At 40.8% G+C, this 17,476-nt stretch overlaps 1 protein-coding gene across 2 annotated transcripts in view; it reads left to right on the top strand.

The window, feature by feature from the left end:
• LOC114555487 (AP-2 complex subunit alpha-2) overlaps positions 1-14,222 on the top strand; it is a 34,834-nt gene extending 20,612 nt beyond the window's left edge. The window contains exons 14-23 of one of the 2 annotated variants that reach the window (XM_028577908.1): positions 1,711-1,875; positions 2,732-2,821; positions 3,499-3,632; positions 4,033-4,115; positions 4,368-4,457; positions 6,543-6,666; positions 7,284-7,400; positions 9,453-9,522; positions 10,945-11,079; positions 11,414-14,222. In XM_028577908.1, coding sequence (XP_028433709.1) covers positions 1,711-1,875; positions 2,732-2,821; positions 3,499-3,632; positions 4,033-4,115; positions 4,368-4,457; positions 6,543-6,666; positions 7,284-7,400; positions 9,453-9,522; positions 10,945-11,079; positions 11,414-11,491 — 1,086 coding nt within the window. In that variant the 3' untranslated portion in view covers positions 11,492-14,222. The remainder of the gene's footprint in view (positions 1-1,710; positions 1,876-2,731; positions 2,822-3,498; positions 3,633-4,032; positions 4,116-4,367; positions 4,458-6,542; positions 6,667-7,283; positions 7,401-9,452; positions 9,523-10,944; positions 11,080-11,413) is intronic. The other variant, XM_028577917.1, reaches the window with a different exon arrangement.
• The last annotated feature ends 3,254 nt before the right edge of the window (positions 14,223-17,476 follow it).

Genomic DNA, 17,476 nt, shown 5'->3' with positions numbered 1-17,476 from the left:
GAAAAAAAAGACTCCCCCCCCCCCCTAACATCAGAATTATAAAATGACTACATTTTTATAAAACTTAAAGATCCCATGGCATGAAAATTTCACTTTATGAGTTTTTTTTAACATTAATGAGTTCCCCCAGCCTGCCTGTGGTCCCCCAGTGGCTAGAAATAGCGATAGGTGTAACCCTCATTAGCATTTAAAGCTACAGACACAGAAATGGCACATCCTAAGGAAAGCTCATTGTGGGACTGGTTCGTAGTGGCTGTAATTCTGCACCAAGGCTGAATTTCGGGAAAGAGACTTCAGATACAGTATTGGGGGACCACTGAGGCCTATATAAAAGCATCCAAAAAAGCAGCATGTCATAGGACCTTTTAAACTTTTAGGGAGAAACAAAAGCAGATGCACTATATCACACCGCAAAGGCCAAATTTGTAATAAGTCAGACAAGATACATCACGTCCAGATTAATTAAGCTCAGCAGATGGCAATGATTGAATGAGCAATCACACTATGCATTTGCTTCTCTGTAATTAATCACAGCAGAATGTTGCTGTGATTAGCTGGGTCTGACAATTTTTGCAATTTCAAGAACCCATTAAATCATCAAGCAGGGCGACCTAGCGATTGGCCAATTTTGCAGAGGTGAGAAAGGAGACTGGGTTTGAACTTCTCTTTTAAGTTCTCTTCAGTGTTCAAGCAGCTACCTCTGTCACTCTCTGTGTGTGAAATGAATGTTGCAAGTTCCCTCAAGGACAGACTGTCAGAAATTGGGTGCCATTATCCCTGTTTGAACCTCCTCCGGTATGCTTGTTCTCCTTTTGAGTGTAGCCATTTCAAACAGCCATAGCCGTCAGACGTGACCTTTTAGCACTTTGGCCCAACTCTGTTGTTTTTAAAATTTATAAATAAAGTTGGATGGAATCACGTGACACGTAGTTTTGAGCATAAACCGGCATTAACAGTGTAGTTAAAAAAAACATTAACTACGTTGGGAACTTCTGCATGATGAACTACTTCTAGCTTTTTTTGTTATATTAACATAAAGGTTAGTGAAGTGTAGGTTAGACTTGTGAGTGAGTTGAGGAAAAAAAACACTCTTTGTATCATATTGTGGTATATCATATTGCTAAGAAATTATGAAATAACTGATAATCACCATTGCTAATTGTATAGTGGTGCAGTAGCTGTCTGTATTGCCCTAGTCTATATCCACGGCGTTCAGGTGCCAGGTGTTCTTTTTGTCTGGATGTCCGTTACCTTCCACTTTCTTTTGTATTGGCATTTTTGCCTTTATTGGATAGGGAAGCTGAGATAGGAAAGGGGAGAGAGAGGGCGGAAGACATGCAGGAAAACCGTCACAGGTCGGATTCGAACCCTGGACGTTCTGCATCAAGGAATAAACCTCTGCATATGTGCGCCCGCTCTACCAACTGAGCTAACCGGCCACGTGTTGGCTTTTTAAACTCCGGTGGATTTATGAGGGCTATGGTTACCGACTGAAGCAACATACACATGTTCCACCAAAACAAGTTCCTTCCCGAGGCTATTTTGTAGCGACACCGGGACTGCGTCCTTTTTTCTCCCATCCCGGAATGCTGTGTGGACTAGCCAGGCCCTCCTCCGCAGTGCTGTGGAGGAAGGTCTGGCAAAGTGAGACTAGTATTGCCCTGGCCCAAAGCTTTACAGTATTCTCTCACTCTCTCTGTCCCTCCACAGGCCACCGTCTTAGAAGAGATGCCTCCATTCCCAGAGAGAGAGTCGTCAATCCTGGCCAAGCTGAAGAAGAAGAAGGGCCCAGGCAACCTGCCCGACATCGACGATGCCCGCTGGAATGTCAACGGCAGCACCGAGCACAGCGAGAACACAGAAAGCACAAACAAGGTAACTCCACAGTGGTGCTGTGATAGGTAGCAAGGAGATCTGGCCTGTACAGCTTCAGTTTTGATTTTTTTTTTACCAAATATTTTTTTTCTTACAAATGCCACCCGGGAAAAACTTTCGTTCCTAACAAGTAAAGAAATGTGTCCAGTAGAGCTGTAATCTGGCCTTAAAAGTTAGGACGACAAGGCCCGAGTCCGACAATTACATTTTGATTGACAGCTTTTTAAAAGCCAGAACACGTTTACAGCCCGACAGTATTCAAATGTGCACACACACACACACAGCTCTTTTGCCTTTTGTCAAGAATGAGTCATTTATATATATTTTTTTAAATAATTTATTCATGAGTAACGTAGGCTATAGGCCACTTGGAAGTTGGAACAAAGAAATAAAATAAGTCCTCCAGAGGCCCGCCTCCGTTTCACCTCCTCAGCATCCATTTTCGCACTAATTGAAATGAATCACCTGACCGCTCATTTACTGCGTAACCCGGAGCACAAGCCTGAGCCCGGCCCGAGCCCGTGTAAAATGATAGAAATTAAGACAAAGATCTTCAGCTCTAGTCTCTGGTTTCTAATGTCTCGTTTTAAAAAACAGCACGGTGAAAAGGTTTTCTGTAATGTGTTCGGCTGTAGCTTTTCTCCCTGATCCCTAAAACAAGCCTCCACCACACAAACATAATAACATCGTCGTATTCTGCACATTGTTGTATTTTGCAATATTTTCATTGCTGCTTTACCTTGATGTTCTTCTCCTATTTTCAGCATTTACTTGATCTTTACCTTTACTTGTCTTCTCTCCTACCCTGTATCATTCGTCTCCTCTTTCTGTTCCTTTTCTTTTCTTTCTCCATCAGTCTCCTCCTTCACTGATGGCAGACCTTCTTCCTACCAACAGACCTCGCCCTGCCTCCTCTAGTCCCACCTTGCTCTCTGCTGGGACCATGGTATATTGATAGCTAGAAACAACACATAGTATAGTGAATTGCATAACTATTTATTGTTACATAAACCAGCACTGAAGAGGGTTGGGTTTTGTTTTCGGATTCTGTGGTCAAGACTTTTGTGGGCAGGAATTGAACACTCTAAATCAGAGATCTTCAACAGGGGGTCCTCAGAGTGGGCCGCCAAAAATTAAAAGAAGTCTAAAAATCTACATACATTTGAATCCAACATATTAATAGCAAAGATAAATGAATATTTAGTAATTAAAATAGTTTTAATGGTAGCCTGCACAGGTGAGTTCCGAGTACAGTGCTGTATAGGTTTGGACCAACTGTAGGGTAACTTTTTTTTTTTTCTTCAGCCGTAGCTGTATCCCTTCTAGACACAACCATCTCTCAGTTGACAGCCAACCAACAACATGGCAAACGCCCAAACATACAATAGCTGTTGTGGGATTATAGTGTATATTTCCTTACACAAAAAGTGGATTTAAGCTTCAGTTTGATTTCAGTGTTCAAGCTTTAGAAGGCAGAGAATTAAATGGATTATTTGGGGATTGCATTTAGGCTGGCACCGGGGCCTCCATATTTAATTAATATTTGTATACATAAAAAAACTGCACACTGCTGTATGTTTGGTTGTGGATACGGTATAGTAAAGCAGATGTTTATTTTCCCAGGGTTCCAGCCACCCCTTCACAGACCTGCTGAATCTGAACTCCACCCCTTCAGCAGGAGCCAGCCTGCTGGTTGATGTCTTGTCCGACATCTCCACCCCTGCTCCCATAAATGTGTCTGAGGACAACTTTTCCAGGTGGGACCATACTGTGAGCTTGGTTGATGAAACTAGTAGGAAGCGTGGTTACAAATAACGTTGAGTTATAATGGAACTGGATGGTGTCTTTTATTAGTCCCTCCCTGCCTGGTTATCACTCCACTCCCCAAGTTTGTAACATTGGCTTAAATGTACATATCTGGTCTGAACAGCCTGGCTGCAACTTCTGAGAGTGAACTCCCCTTTCATTTTATTTTTTTGGCCCTTTTTCACACCTTTTTTCAGCTTCAACATCAAGTTTGCTGAAATATTTTGCTAGTGTTAGTTTGTCGCAAACTGTCTGGGTTGACAAAGTGCAAACCTTTTAATATATTTATACTTAAAATAAAAATGAAGTCGTCAAAGGTCTTGGTTGTAAATTAGTGCTTGTAAATTGCAGGTTTGTTTGTAAGAACAACGGTGTTATCTATGAGGACCAGCTGTTGCAGATTGGACTGAAGGCGGAGTACAGGCAGAACCTGGGTGAGAAGCTTTGTCTCCAACGTGCTTATGTTCTGCATCTTTTACTTTTAGGACATCTCCTCAGGCCTGTCCTTTTGTTAAAAGCTATTTTAAAGGATACTTCTGACACCTAGTGTTAAGAGAACGAAAAGTTAGATGCAGAATGTTATTGGTAATTGTGTGTCATTTTAAATGTAGTGGATACTGCTAGTCTGATGTGATGACTTCAGAATGAATGAACTCAAAGAAAGTGGCCCTGCTAACGTCCCACAGGTCGTATTTATGTGTTCTACGGCAACAAGACCTCTACCCAGTTCCTCAGCTTCTCCTCATCGGTGACCAGCAGCGACACGCTCAAGACTCATATCCTTCCCACATCTTTGGTAGCTTCTCGTTTTCAATATCAAGGGAACTTTATTATCCCCAAGGGGCAATTTGATTTACAGCCAACAGTGCCACACACCAGAAAAGCAATGCAAGAATCACAAAAACACACAGAGACAGTAAACATTTTTTTTTTAATTAACAACAAATGCAGCATAATATGAACAAGAAGTCAATAAATGGATAAATACAATGTGAACTACTTTACTTGGTTTAAAAAGCAAATGGCAGTTAGGATAAATGAATGTTTGTTTGAGCCTATTGGTCCTGCAAGTAGGCCGATGGTATCTACGACCGGACGGAGGCAACTTCATTTCATTAAAACAAGGATGGCTCGTATCAGACACGACTGATTGGGCCTTCTTAAGCACCCTAGCCTGATTACAGTGTGGTCAGGTCATTCAGGGTTAGTGGGCATTCGTACCAACAACAAAAAATAAGTCAATCCAGCGATTTTCAGCAGGGTGGTGCGGCAGGGGGAGTGTCAATGAAACAGACGATTTGTATGACGTCCTGTTATGTTCTTAAATCCCCCCAACAAAGCACAAGTAGACTTTATATTTCACAATTAATTTCACAATTACTTTTTTCCGTCACATCGTCTCTAGATTTCGACGTTTCCGACCGCACTTTAAGGCAACTTCATTTATAAGGAGAGAGAGATAGAAAAGAGACGAGCGAGACATATGGCGTTTTTCCATTACATGGTACCTGCTCGACTGGCCTCGACTCGCCTTTTTTGGTTTTCCATTATGAAAAAAAGTCCCTGGTACCTGCCAATAGGTACTTTTTTTTAATTTTATTTTATTTTATTTTTTTTTAGTATCACCTCCGTCGAGGTTCCAAGCGAGCTGAGGCGATACCAAAAGGTGACGTGAAATCCTGCAGACTACTGATTGGTGGGAGAGAATCGTCCCTAATCGCTGCGTCATCATTGCTAGCGACAGACGGGGGCGTCCTGAACAGCCTCAAGCTTCTTTTGAAACAAAAAGTGTCTTGTGGCTGTGTCAACAACAACACACCTTCGACGTTCTGTGTGTGTGTCGCGTTAGGTCACGGCAGTTTCCTGCGGCGTCGTTATGACGACCAGCCCCGCACTCGCCTCACGCAGGAGGCGGTACTAAATCTGCAATGGAAAATGGAGGACGGTGCAACATGGCCGAGCTGAGTAGAGCTGCTACTAGCAGTGGGTAAGCGCCAATAGTGAGTGCTTTGTTGTTGCAGGAAACCTTCAGCTATTACACTATATACACTGCGCTATAACTTCCCGGCAGTTCAGTGCTTGTGTTTTCGTTTTTTTACCCTCGTAGTGTTTTTTTTACTTTCCTGCGGCAGCGATAGAGGCAGTGATGTTTCCTGTTTTCTGCCTTGGACTCTCACACCGCCTCAAACCATTGCTCAAAACACACCGACTAGTCTGATCTCCGGTTACATGATTGGTCACCGCAGCGTGACGTGGGGTTGTGTTTCTCCAAAAGTCGACTCGTTCTCAGCCTTTCCCTGCAGGCCCGCTGCATTTTTTTGCACGCCCCCCCCTGCTGAATTATTCAAAATGAATGGAAAGACCTGCGCTTTTTGCAGCCGTAGGCCTGCAATTTTGCTGCATGCCACATCTAGTCTGTTCCTGTTTTTTAAAGAGACTGAACCGTACCAACTGATAAAAGAAAAGGTTAAGATTGATAATAAAAAAAACCCAAGTAAAACAGTTCATAAAAGTGTTATCCACATTAAAAGTGCAACGTTTTCGATAAAAATGCTTCGTCTGAAGGGCTTTACTGCACACAGCATCTTATCGTCAAACACGGTTTGATCATCAAACAGTTCTTTTTACAGACTAGATTGTCCCGTTCCAGCCCACAGGAAGCACTGCAGTTTACTTAACACACACCGCTAAATCAACAAGTATTACTACTTCCCAGCTGAGTTCTGCAGGACTGCTGTCTCTCTGCGTACCACTCACACCGTCAAGAAAAACATTATTCAACTAGGCCTACAACACAACCAAACTGACTGAATGGGTGCGAGTACTTTAGCCACTTTAGAATCCTTGACCATTGTCTCCACAGCTGAATGTCCACGCTAAGGCAGTAGACCCCACAGTAGATGGTGGAGCTCAGCTCCAGCAGGTCGTCAACATTGAGTGTTTGTCAGATTTCACAGATGCACCGGTCCTCGACATCCAGTTCAGGTTGGTGTCTGAATGCATACTGTATTACCCGACGTAAGCCTGAAGGGGATCGTGCACTGTCCACAGCTAATTTCGCATACCACTGGGCCCATCAGACTAATATATTTTTTTTGTGCACATTTATGACCGTATGCTCAAGGATGATCCCTGGTTGTGGTGATTGACAATTGTTACAAAACCTATTTTATTGACCGCTCTGTTTTATACTGGTCATTGACTGCTGACTCCTCACTCTTAAATGGCCAGTAGGGGCCGCAAGTGATCGACAGCGAATCGCATAGCAAAAGGCAATTTCGGCAACCTGCTAGGCTAAAAAGCAAGCCTTAGCTCGTCCGTTGCAGGCCACATTTTGGCCTTTGTCGTGGCTCAAAAGCTGACATCCAAAGAAAAGTTTGGTCATATATTAAACCAGAGCATGTGCAGAATTCCATACCTAATATGTTATGATCCATTAGAGTTAGGCATGATACAAGGAAGGGGGGCAATTGAATGAGATTCAACTCTTGTTTGTTTGGGAGGGGAGAGGGAGGCACACCTGGCAGAGATCTGCACTCTACTAAGTTTTTTTAATGCATGTATTTACTTATATGTGCTCATTTCTGACTCTGTGTGAACAGATACGGTGGAACTCTACAGAAGATTGCAGTGAAACTCCCTGTGATGCTTAACAAGTTTTTTCAGCCTACAGAGATGACATCCCAAGACTTCTTCCAACGCTGGAAACAGCTCGGAGTGTAAGGCTCACTTTACATCGGGGGTGTCAAACTCACTTTCACTAAGGGCCACCCTGGAAAATGAAAATTCCATCAAGGGCCAGACATGTAGAGTTTATTGACATGTTTTTATTGAGAAAAGTCAAATATCTTCAGTTATCTAGGATAACTGAATGTCACTTTTTTTGCCGTTTGTCACATTTTTCGTCATTTTTCTTGCTTTCTCCGACACTTTTGTTACATTTGTTACTGCCCTACAGAAGGAAGAAAAAAGTTCCTTAGCAAATCAAGCAAAACAAAGATTACGTTTTTTAAAAGCAGGCTAACACACAGCCGACTCACAGCACCCTGTTTCATAGCCTAAATATAAAAACTCTCTGCTTCTGGGGGAAATTTTGAGTGTCAAAGTCGGCAAATCTGCTAAATTATGCTTTGAGTGTTGCGTAATTACAGTTTGAAAAACGGTTTCCTGTCTTTTCGGGTTTGGTGCACAATTGGCTTAAATCTATTGAACCTAAGTTGGTATGTGGGCCAGATAAAAATCTGCAATGGGCCGGGTTCAGCCCGCGGGCCTTGAGTTTGACGTGTGCTTCACATGATCAATGCACCAGTGTACCAAGGTTACTATCAGCATTTGTCTCTGTCAGAAAAGGCAGATTTTGGGGCGCCTGGGTGGCCCCATGTGCAGAGGCTCGGTCCTCGCCGCAGCGGTCGCGGGTTCGGGTCCAACCTGCGACCCTTTGCTGTGTGTCGTTCCCCCTCTCTCTCTCCCCTTTCAAGTCTAGGCTGTCCTGTCAAATAAAGGCCTAAAAATGCCCAAAAAACAAATCTTAAAAAAAAAAGGCAGATTTCTTTAACTGTTTATATGCCGATCAATAATCTGAAAGCCGATATATATCTCTTTTTATAAATGGTCTTTAGTTAGTTAGTATTCCAATCCAATCCACCTTTATTTATAAAGCACTTTAAAAACAACATAGTTGACCAAAGTGCTGAACACAATCTAAAATAAGCAATAACATATAGTAGTGACACAATACAACAATAAAATAGCAATACAAAATAATTCTAAAAAGAAAATTTACTGTATTGTCATACAGTAGGTCGACAATGGCTGTTCTTATCATAAGGTCAGTGTTGTTGCGATGTGCACAAATATCTTTGGATTCTGGACTGCTGGTTGGATTAAACAAGCAATTTGTGAAATCAGAATTTCTTTTACAATTTCTTTTTTTACATTTTATGGACTAAATGATTAATTGATTACTCAAAAACAATCTACAGATTAATTAGTGATTAAACCCCTTGTTGGGTTCGGATATCTAGTTATTTTGGATTTGGTTCCAAGTTAATAAAATACCTGCATTATATAAGGTCTAAATCTCTTATCGAACAAAACTGAGGCTACCTCGCCCCTCCATCCTCCTCCTCATCCCGTCCCCTCCCTTCCGCGCACTAACCCCCCCACCCTCAAATCCTTCTTGTCGGTTATTGGCTATCTGGAACGCTGGAACACTGTTTATGTTTGGTGGTGCAGGTTGCCGTTTGTGGAGCCTGGGCTGTCTACAGAGACCACGTTTTCTTTTACAGTGTGTTCAGGGGACAGGCAGCTCGCGGATAGTGAGGAGATGTTTGCTGTATGTGACAAAAAATGTTGTAGCCTAAAAAACGCGTGACCTCGCTTAGAGCACCTTTTATTATTATTATATATTGCTACACATGATTTTCATCGACAAATTCAAGCAGTCAGATATACATGAACTCCCCTTTTTATTGTATCTGCTCTTAAAAAAAGACACTTCATGAATGTAGCGAACAACAACAGACAAAAGGCAAAAACAAAAAAAGAGCGGAAATCACTAACATCAGTAGGCAATAATCGATGATGGTCTGTCACTGCATCGGCGCAGAATCGTCCTTGTCCGGATCGCGATGCATCGACGCAATGATTACTTTAAACACCCCTAGTATGTCATGTAAATATGCAATGTGTCATGTATATTGCAATTAACGTAGCGGATAGCATTCTACAGTATATTAACATGTCCTGTTCCTGTCCTCCTTTGTCCTCAGTCCTCAGCAAGAGGTTCAAACTATCTTCAAAGCCCAACACCCAATGGACACAGATGTGACCAATGCTAAGGTAAATAAAAAAAACACTTCTGTAAGGGAAACTGCTTAGCTTTACATTAACCGGTTTGTGTGAAAATGCACGACTTATTTTGACCTGTATGCTGTTGAACCACTTGACATTCACGTCCTACAATTTGCAGTAGGTTTTTTAACTCAGTGGGAAGTTGAAACTCGACACCCGGGCGGACACGCTAATTTCCGGCCCCTTTTTTGGCACGATGCTATGGCGCGCGTCGCCTCCGTCGGTTATTCCCTGCTGCATCCATACACGGTAAAAATAGCGGACGTAGCATCGGTGACGTCCCCCGTGGGTTCGTAGGACTGCCGTTTTGAAGCCTAGAGTTGGCATTTTGGCCGTCGCCATCTTGGTATTTTGGAGCAAGAAGTGACCATATTTGGACAAAAGAGCGGAGCTGGGGAGGATGACACGGCTAAGCATTGTGTATGGTTTTAATGGCGCTGTGCTAAGCTAAACAATAAAGAGGGCAAGTCGCCCATTTTCAGACCAAAAAGTCATCCAGCAGAGTTTTACTGGTGGGTATTGTTGCAGTTTGTCAGAATGTTACCAGCTAACGCTAGCTAGCTAGCCAAAACGCTGAGTTAACATGACTAGCTACGTTTTTCATGTTGGTTTTGAGCGGTATCCCCCACTAACCTGGAAAACGGTTTTAAAACAGTAACGTTAATACAGCGTGTCGGAAGAATACAGCCTTCTCCTGCAGCGGAGAGGCAGAGGGACCGTCATCGCAGCGTTGGCTAACGTTAGCTTCTCGTCTCATCTGGGGTTTGATAAAAAGTAAATTCATCAAATTCAGGGTCCACAATAATCTTTTCCAATAAACTGTAGCTGTCATATTTTACCCGCGTGAGTGCGAATTTCATGTCGCGGCTCTCATCGCCGTTTGTCACTTTGCCTAAGATTGAGGGACATGTGTACTCGCCATGCTGTTTATTTGGTTGCCATGACTTGGCGAGTGATGACCTCCTGTCACTGTTCCAGTTGCTCACCCTAAAGGGGAGAGAGAGCAGATGACAGTTTGCTTGAGTTCAGTAGAGCACACGGCGCTGCAGAGTCGTGTAATTACGACTTTAAGACTTTTCATAAACAGCGGCGGTGCGCGGTGGACATAGCGTAAACCCTGTTGTGCGTCTGCCCTATTTCTGATAGCGTGGCGGCAGAAATTTTGCTGTGGCGAGCCACAATGGCAAAATCAACCGAGGAAACACTGGACTCTATGGATGCAGCAGGGAGTTACAGACGGAGGTGACGCACGTCATAGCATCGTGCCAAAAAAAGGGGTCTGGACAGACATGGGCGTCAACTGCACCTTAACTTAGGCATACAACAGCAAGGTGTTCATTCTATATATTTTTTTTAATCTTTTTTTTATTTATTTTATATAAAGTTGTTTCTCTGTAAATTCTTCTGTAGATCTTAGGTTTTGGTGTAGCTCTGTTGATTGGGGTGGATCCCAATCCTGCAAACTTTGTTGGAGCTGGAGTCATTCACACTAAGAACACTCAGGTGGGCTGCCTCCTCAGACTGGAGCCCAACACACAAGCACAGGTAAAAACACACACACACACGCACGCACACACACACACACACACACACACACACACACACACACACACACACACACACACACACACACACACACACACACACACACACACCCCTGTATTGAACGCTCAACGGTGTTTTAAGTCCCCAACGTCGACTTCAAGGCAGTGCTGCGACCGTTGACATCAAGGCACCTAACCCTTACCATTGCCTAATCCTCGTGCCTTCCAGGCAGCGCTGCCTGGAAGACGACGTTGGGGGCTTCAAACACCGTATTGAACCATCGTCTTATTGTGTGTGTGTGTGTGTTTTCGTGTGTGTGTGTTTTCTCTCCCAGATGTACCGGCTGACCCTGCGGACCAGCAGGGAGTCCGTGTCTCAGAGACTGTGTGATCTCCTCTCTGACCAGTTTTAGACTTTGCAACAGCACCGGCATTTCTACACCTTTACTCTCCGTGTCTCACGTTAGATAGGATTTGATGTATTGTACAGTGTAAATTCTTTATTATTTTTTTTTTTTTTTTATTTGACTTACTCCAAATGTAAATGAAGTGAAATGTATCTTCCCCGCACATAGCTTTACTAATAACACTGCTTTGAAACCTGCCTCGTGTACTCGAGTACCCACTGAGCACCTTAGCCAACGCGTTGCGGATGGCGCACGCGGCTCTGAATGCATCTCCGTGGTGTTCTGCAGCTCCAGACTTGGGAAGCGTTTTGAAATGACGTGTTTTTTTTGCTGCTTGGATACTGCCTTTTTTATTAATCCAACATTTTGAAGAGTTGCTTAGGAAGCACCAGTAAGATTGAGATGGTTGGAAATCTCAATAGGGTCATGAATTCAGTTGTTCTGAGTGTTTGAAACCAATTCCCTCAACTCCTCGCCCATTTTGCACTTGTTTGGTGAAAAATTAAATCACTTAAGTAGATCGGCTAGATTTAGACAAGAGGATTTTTACTTCAGTGTCGACGTTCTTTCACCAATTTTTAAACGTCTGTCATCTCAGGAGGAAAAGCAAAGCTTTGCATTGTGGTATATTGTTAGTAAATAACAATAACAGTTTTTGTTTCGGGGTGGGAGGTTTTAAACTACACTGTGCATAAAGTTTACACATAGAATTCAGGCACTTCAATAAAATGGCACCAAAAAAAAATCAATATAGAACACTAGGTAGCAAATGGATATCAATTGCTGATAGTTATGAAATTTATTGTCTGATTTTTTTTTTTTTTTTTTCGAATATTTCCTTAACTCCACACAGTTGTGCCTGTGAACCTTTGTTACTCTGTCAACAGAAAGAGCCTTCAAATAGACAAGAGTAATATTATATAAATATCTATATATAAATGTAGCACTGTCACACTACTTTCACCTGAATGCATTTATTCACTTAACACTGCCAAACTGGTAATATCTCTATGTTTCAATAACGTATGGTGTATTTTTTGTTTTATAAAATGTACTTTTATCATAATCATTGATGGCGTATTCATGCTTAGCATAAAGGTTAAAAAAAAAAAAAAAAGAAATCTTCCTACCACCACCTCTAAAGCAGTGTACAAATGACAAGCTGCAGCATTACAGGGGGTTATTGTATATATTGTACCGGCAAATAGAAATATGAGAAATGGTCATAACTAGGGCTGCATGATATGAGGAAAATATCTAATTGTGGTTATTTTTTGACTGATATTGTGATATGATTCACTATATTAGAGGGAATAATTGTTTTTGTATCCTTATTCTCATTTTCATTGAAAATGATTAACATTGAAAGAAATTTGAATGATTTTTTTTTTTTGCTAGGATCTGTACCAAACAAAGATTTTTGTTCTTTCTTTAATCTGTAGAATAGGATCTCTGCAGCACCACAATAAAAAAACCAACATTCTGAATGAATGGTTTGACACATAATTTGCCATTAACAAATATTGCACCACCCTGCGATTTGGATATTGCAATAGTCCATATTGCGATTTCAATATAATCCTGATTAATTGTGTAGCCCTAGTCATAACCCCCAACAAACGGCAACTAGTCATTTTTCCACTGCTGTTTTTGTACGTATTAAACAAGACAGCATGACACGTGCTGGTACGTGGATTGTTTTTTTTACCTTTGGACTGAGCTAGGCTAGCTAAATGCTTATCTTAATGCTAAGCTAACTAGCTATGCAAAGTGTCCTGGCTGTAGCTTCATATTTAACAGAGAGATGTGAGAGTGATATTGATCCTGCTATTTAACTCTCGGCAAGGAAAGCCAATAAGGATGTGTACCAAAATGTCAAACGATTCTTTAAGGAGCTTCGGTTTAGAAATAATGACAATTGGTAAGAGAAATGTAAGAATACATCTTCAGATTGTGTTAAGGGGTTTGGCCGATCCATGAATAATGGTACCTTAAACTGGACCTGAGAAGCTTTGCTGTGACCTATGGGCCCATAAGCATTTATCCATTTACATTGTGTGGGATTTTAAGGTTTCACATCATATTGAGACCAGTGGACTCTGTTCTTTTGGAAGTCTTGAGATGAGATGACCTATTTACTATTTACTTCGCTCAGGCCGAGGAGTGTACAGGATGACCGACTGTCCCGGAGTCCTGCTGTGCCTTCTGTTTAGCATCTTTTTGTCGAGAACGGCAATGGGATGAAGGTGTTGGGGGCAGGATTTGCAACTGTGTTTTTATGAGTATCAAGGGGTTACATTTCATATATTTTAACAATAAATAGAACCACGTAAAGCTGTAAATGACCACTTGACAATAAGCACTGGCTCTTTCTGGCCTGTTTTGGATACAGTACCATGGAAACGACAAATTACTATACGTTTTTAATGTCCCGTAATGCCCTGAGGAACAAACGAAGCAAATATATTGGACTTTTGTTGGCTATAGTTTGCTGGAAACAAGACTCCAATAATTTGCTGGATGTGTAGTTCAGTTACTGTTGGCTAACACATTTGCCTTTGTTGGGTTTTTTATAAGGTGACATGTAGAGCTGGGCAATATATCGATATTATATCAATATTGTGATATGAGACTAGATATCGTATTAAATTTTGGATATCGTAATATGGCATAAGTGTTATCTTTTCCTGGATTTAAATGCTGCATTACAGTAAAGTTATGCCATTTTCTGAAATTATCAGACTGTTGTAACTGTTCTATTATTTGCCTTTACCCTCTTAGTCATTATATCCACATTACTGATGGTTATTTATCAAAAATCTCACTGTGTTAATATTTTGTGAAAGCACCAATAGTCAACACTACAATATCACTACAAATCGAGGTATTTGGTCAAAAATATCGTGATATTTGATTTTCTCCGTGTCGCCTAGCCCTAGTGACCTGTCAGTGTTGTGTTTACAGGTAGTTAACCGCTGCTCCCAATTGGCCAAAAACAAACCGTTAATGCAGGTTTAAAGCCATTGTGTTTTATAACTTGGGTCACGTTATGGTTTGGTGCACTCTGATGTTACAGAGAACACCGACGTGTGCTCAGCCGGACCACAGCCCAACACCAGGGTCCAAATGAGGCTGCCAAAATACAAGCCACAGACCAAGTAGTAAATTTAACCAGTTGCCTGTCTCACCGTCTCTGTCATGGACCTTATTTAGTTAATAACTTGTTAATCTCCACTTAAAGCTCCAAATAACTGCTCACTGGGTCACTTGGTACTATATCCCGTACACTCAGTGCTTACTGTCAGTTACTGTCCCATTTTAACTTGTCACATTGCTGTCTTTTGTGCCTTCTAACAAGAGTTTGGTCTCTGTGCCAGATACGTTTCAAAAAAAGAAGATAAAGCTGGATATCTTGTTGCTATGTAAATGTAGGCCTAATGTCATTTCAACATCCACATCCAAAAGTTGTTTTTATGAATAAAAGAATCTGTCTTTGTAAACAAATTACAACACATTTTGTTTGCTTTTTTTTAGGGGGGGGGACATGATTACCATGCAATATTATTACACAATATGTTTAATTCAACTCACCATATCCCACATTGTACTTGAATATTGTGTGTGCAGTTGACTGCAGGATTTCTAATTTAAGCCTTAACTGCCGGCTGGTTTCAGTGCTCACAGTTTTGTGGCTAAGGACAGATGTGTGTTTTACTTTGGAAGATGCAAAGATAGTTGCACCGGTTCTTATTTCTGCTATGCATCAGCTGTGTTTTAGAGAAGCTCCAACACTACAGGGAAAGTGGTGACAGGTGACATTTTTCAGGTCACAACTTTATAGTTTACGATCTGTGTCGACGCTTCAATCAAAACATTGACGTATTTATAGTTTTTGACTTGATTGTGGAAGAATTTCTATTCATTATTTCCCCAGCGGCAACGTCATTCCAAACTGACTGGAAAAAGATTGCTGCCTTCACTATCTCCATTTCAAAATGACATTGTTGAGAGAGATTAGTAGGGCTGTGTTCGATTGAAGAAATTCTTAGTCGACTAACACGCACATTCAATTGTATCGACTAATCGATTAGTTGATTTAAATTGACAGATCTGTAAATCTGAGTTTCTCCACAAAGAGTCATGCAAAAGGATGCATATATTGAATAAGATATTGCCTCCTTTGCATATTTAAACAACATTTCAGAAAACGTGTAATACAACAATTAATTGCCTTAATGAAAGTAATTAAAGTAGGTTTCACGGTGATATCTCTTAGGTAAAATGTCAACCCTTAATTCTTGCGTTTACCAGAGATGTGCTCGTACGTTTCTTGGAAATAAGTCATTCAGCATGAAAAAAATGCATCAAACATGACTAATGGACTAAAGAAATCTAAGTTAACTAAGACCAAAACGACCAATTAGAGGGAGCAGCCCTAGAGATGAGTTAACAAAAGTGGACTGGTTGCCATGTTGCTTCCATCCCACTTTGCATAGGTGACCTCTCTCATCTGTGTCACTGCATAGATGAAACAAGATATTGGGGGGGGCATCTCCAATCATAACTGAATATCCACTCTTGATAATAAAATCTGAGCACCACAGACATACCTAAAAATTATTAAATAGCATTTTACAATCACAGGTGCCATCACGATGTGACCTTAGTGATATCAAAGACTCAATGTAGCAGCAGTTATTGAATACTAACAAAATATGAATTAATCAGTTACTTTTTCCCCAATGCCCTGCCACACTGCTATCTACTGAAACTGGTTGTTTCAGTAGTATCAGTTGTCAAAATTCAATAAAACGTGAAGCTCTACTGGCATTGATTGCTCCGATTGTGTGCCCCCATTTTTTTTACTTTTGAACCGATTTTTGACGTTGAGCACCCATTTAGGACGCACACCTGCTGCCTTTTCTTTTGGTTAAAGTAAAATATACAATTTGTTTGTGATTTATTTTTATCATTTTAACTTGGTATCTCATTATTTCGATGTACTATCTCATAACATTGACTCACCATGAGTATTTTTTATTTTTTTTATAATGCATAACATTTCATCATTTAATTTTCCTGGCATTAATGGACCTGCATATGTTAGACTACAGTGCATATGAATAAAAGCGGAATTAAACCTAATAGGACATCACCTGTTTGAACGAAAAAGGCAAAAGGAGTGTACTGTATAATGTTTGTCTATTTGTTTTATGGTTTTTTTAAATTATTTTATCCCTTTTTGTAAAGGGGTGCGTGGCTTGTTGGTTGGGGTGGGATCTGTTTTTGTTGTGTAATGTCTAATACCAATAAACAGAACTTAAAATAATAAAATAAAAAAAAAGGCCAAGGAGATAGTTATGGGCTCAAGACAAACTTGTTGTGGAAGTTCATTCCTGACCTTTAGGAGCAGTATGTGTAACAAGCTGATTATTATTATAATAATAATTAGTGGGAATGCTGTTCTACAGCATTCCAACTATTGTTGTTCGTGTCAGCCATTTTGTTTTTTGGCTCAGCGTAACTTCTGCATACTTTCAGCTATTAAAACCATTCAACTTTTAAAATGTTCAGTTCTTTCAGCTAATGATGGGACTTCAACTTTTTTCTACTATTTATACTTTTTTTTTTAAATTAAACTTTTTAACACTTTTTTTTTTAACAGTGAAGTGAATAAGAGCATGCTTCAACTCCTTAAAATCTTCTTCCACTCCCAAAAGTTTCAGCTCCTTTATACTTTCACCTACAGACACCAAACAAACTCAAAAATGCTCACAAAATATTCAGCCATCTGGCTACTACCGTATTTTCCAGACTATAAGTCATACTTTTTTTCCTACTTTGGCTGGTCCTGTGACTTATAGTCAGGTGCGACTTATATATCAAAATATATATAATTTAACATGTTTTTACATGTTAATTCATACTGAAAACATTACCGTCTACAGCCGCGAGAGGGCGCTCTAGGCTTGTGACAACTAGAATGCTCCT

Source organism: Perca flavescens, chromosome 1 (assembly GCF_004354835.1).
Source record: "Perca flavescens isolate YP-PL-M2 chromosome 1, PFLA_1.0, whole genome shotgun sequence".
NCBI lineage: Eukaryota > Metazoa > Chordata > Actinopteri > Perciformes > Percidae > Perca > Perca flavescens.
The sequence above is the reverse complement of the archived record's forward strand: the minus strand, read 5'-3'. Positions and strand labels throughout refer to the sequence as shown.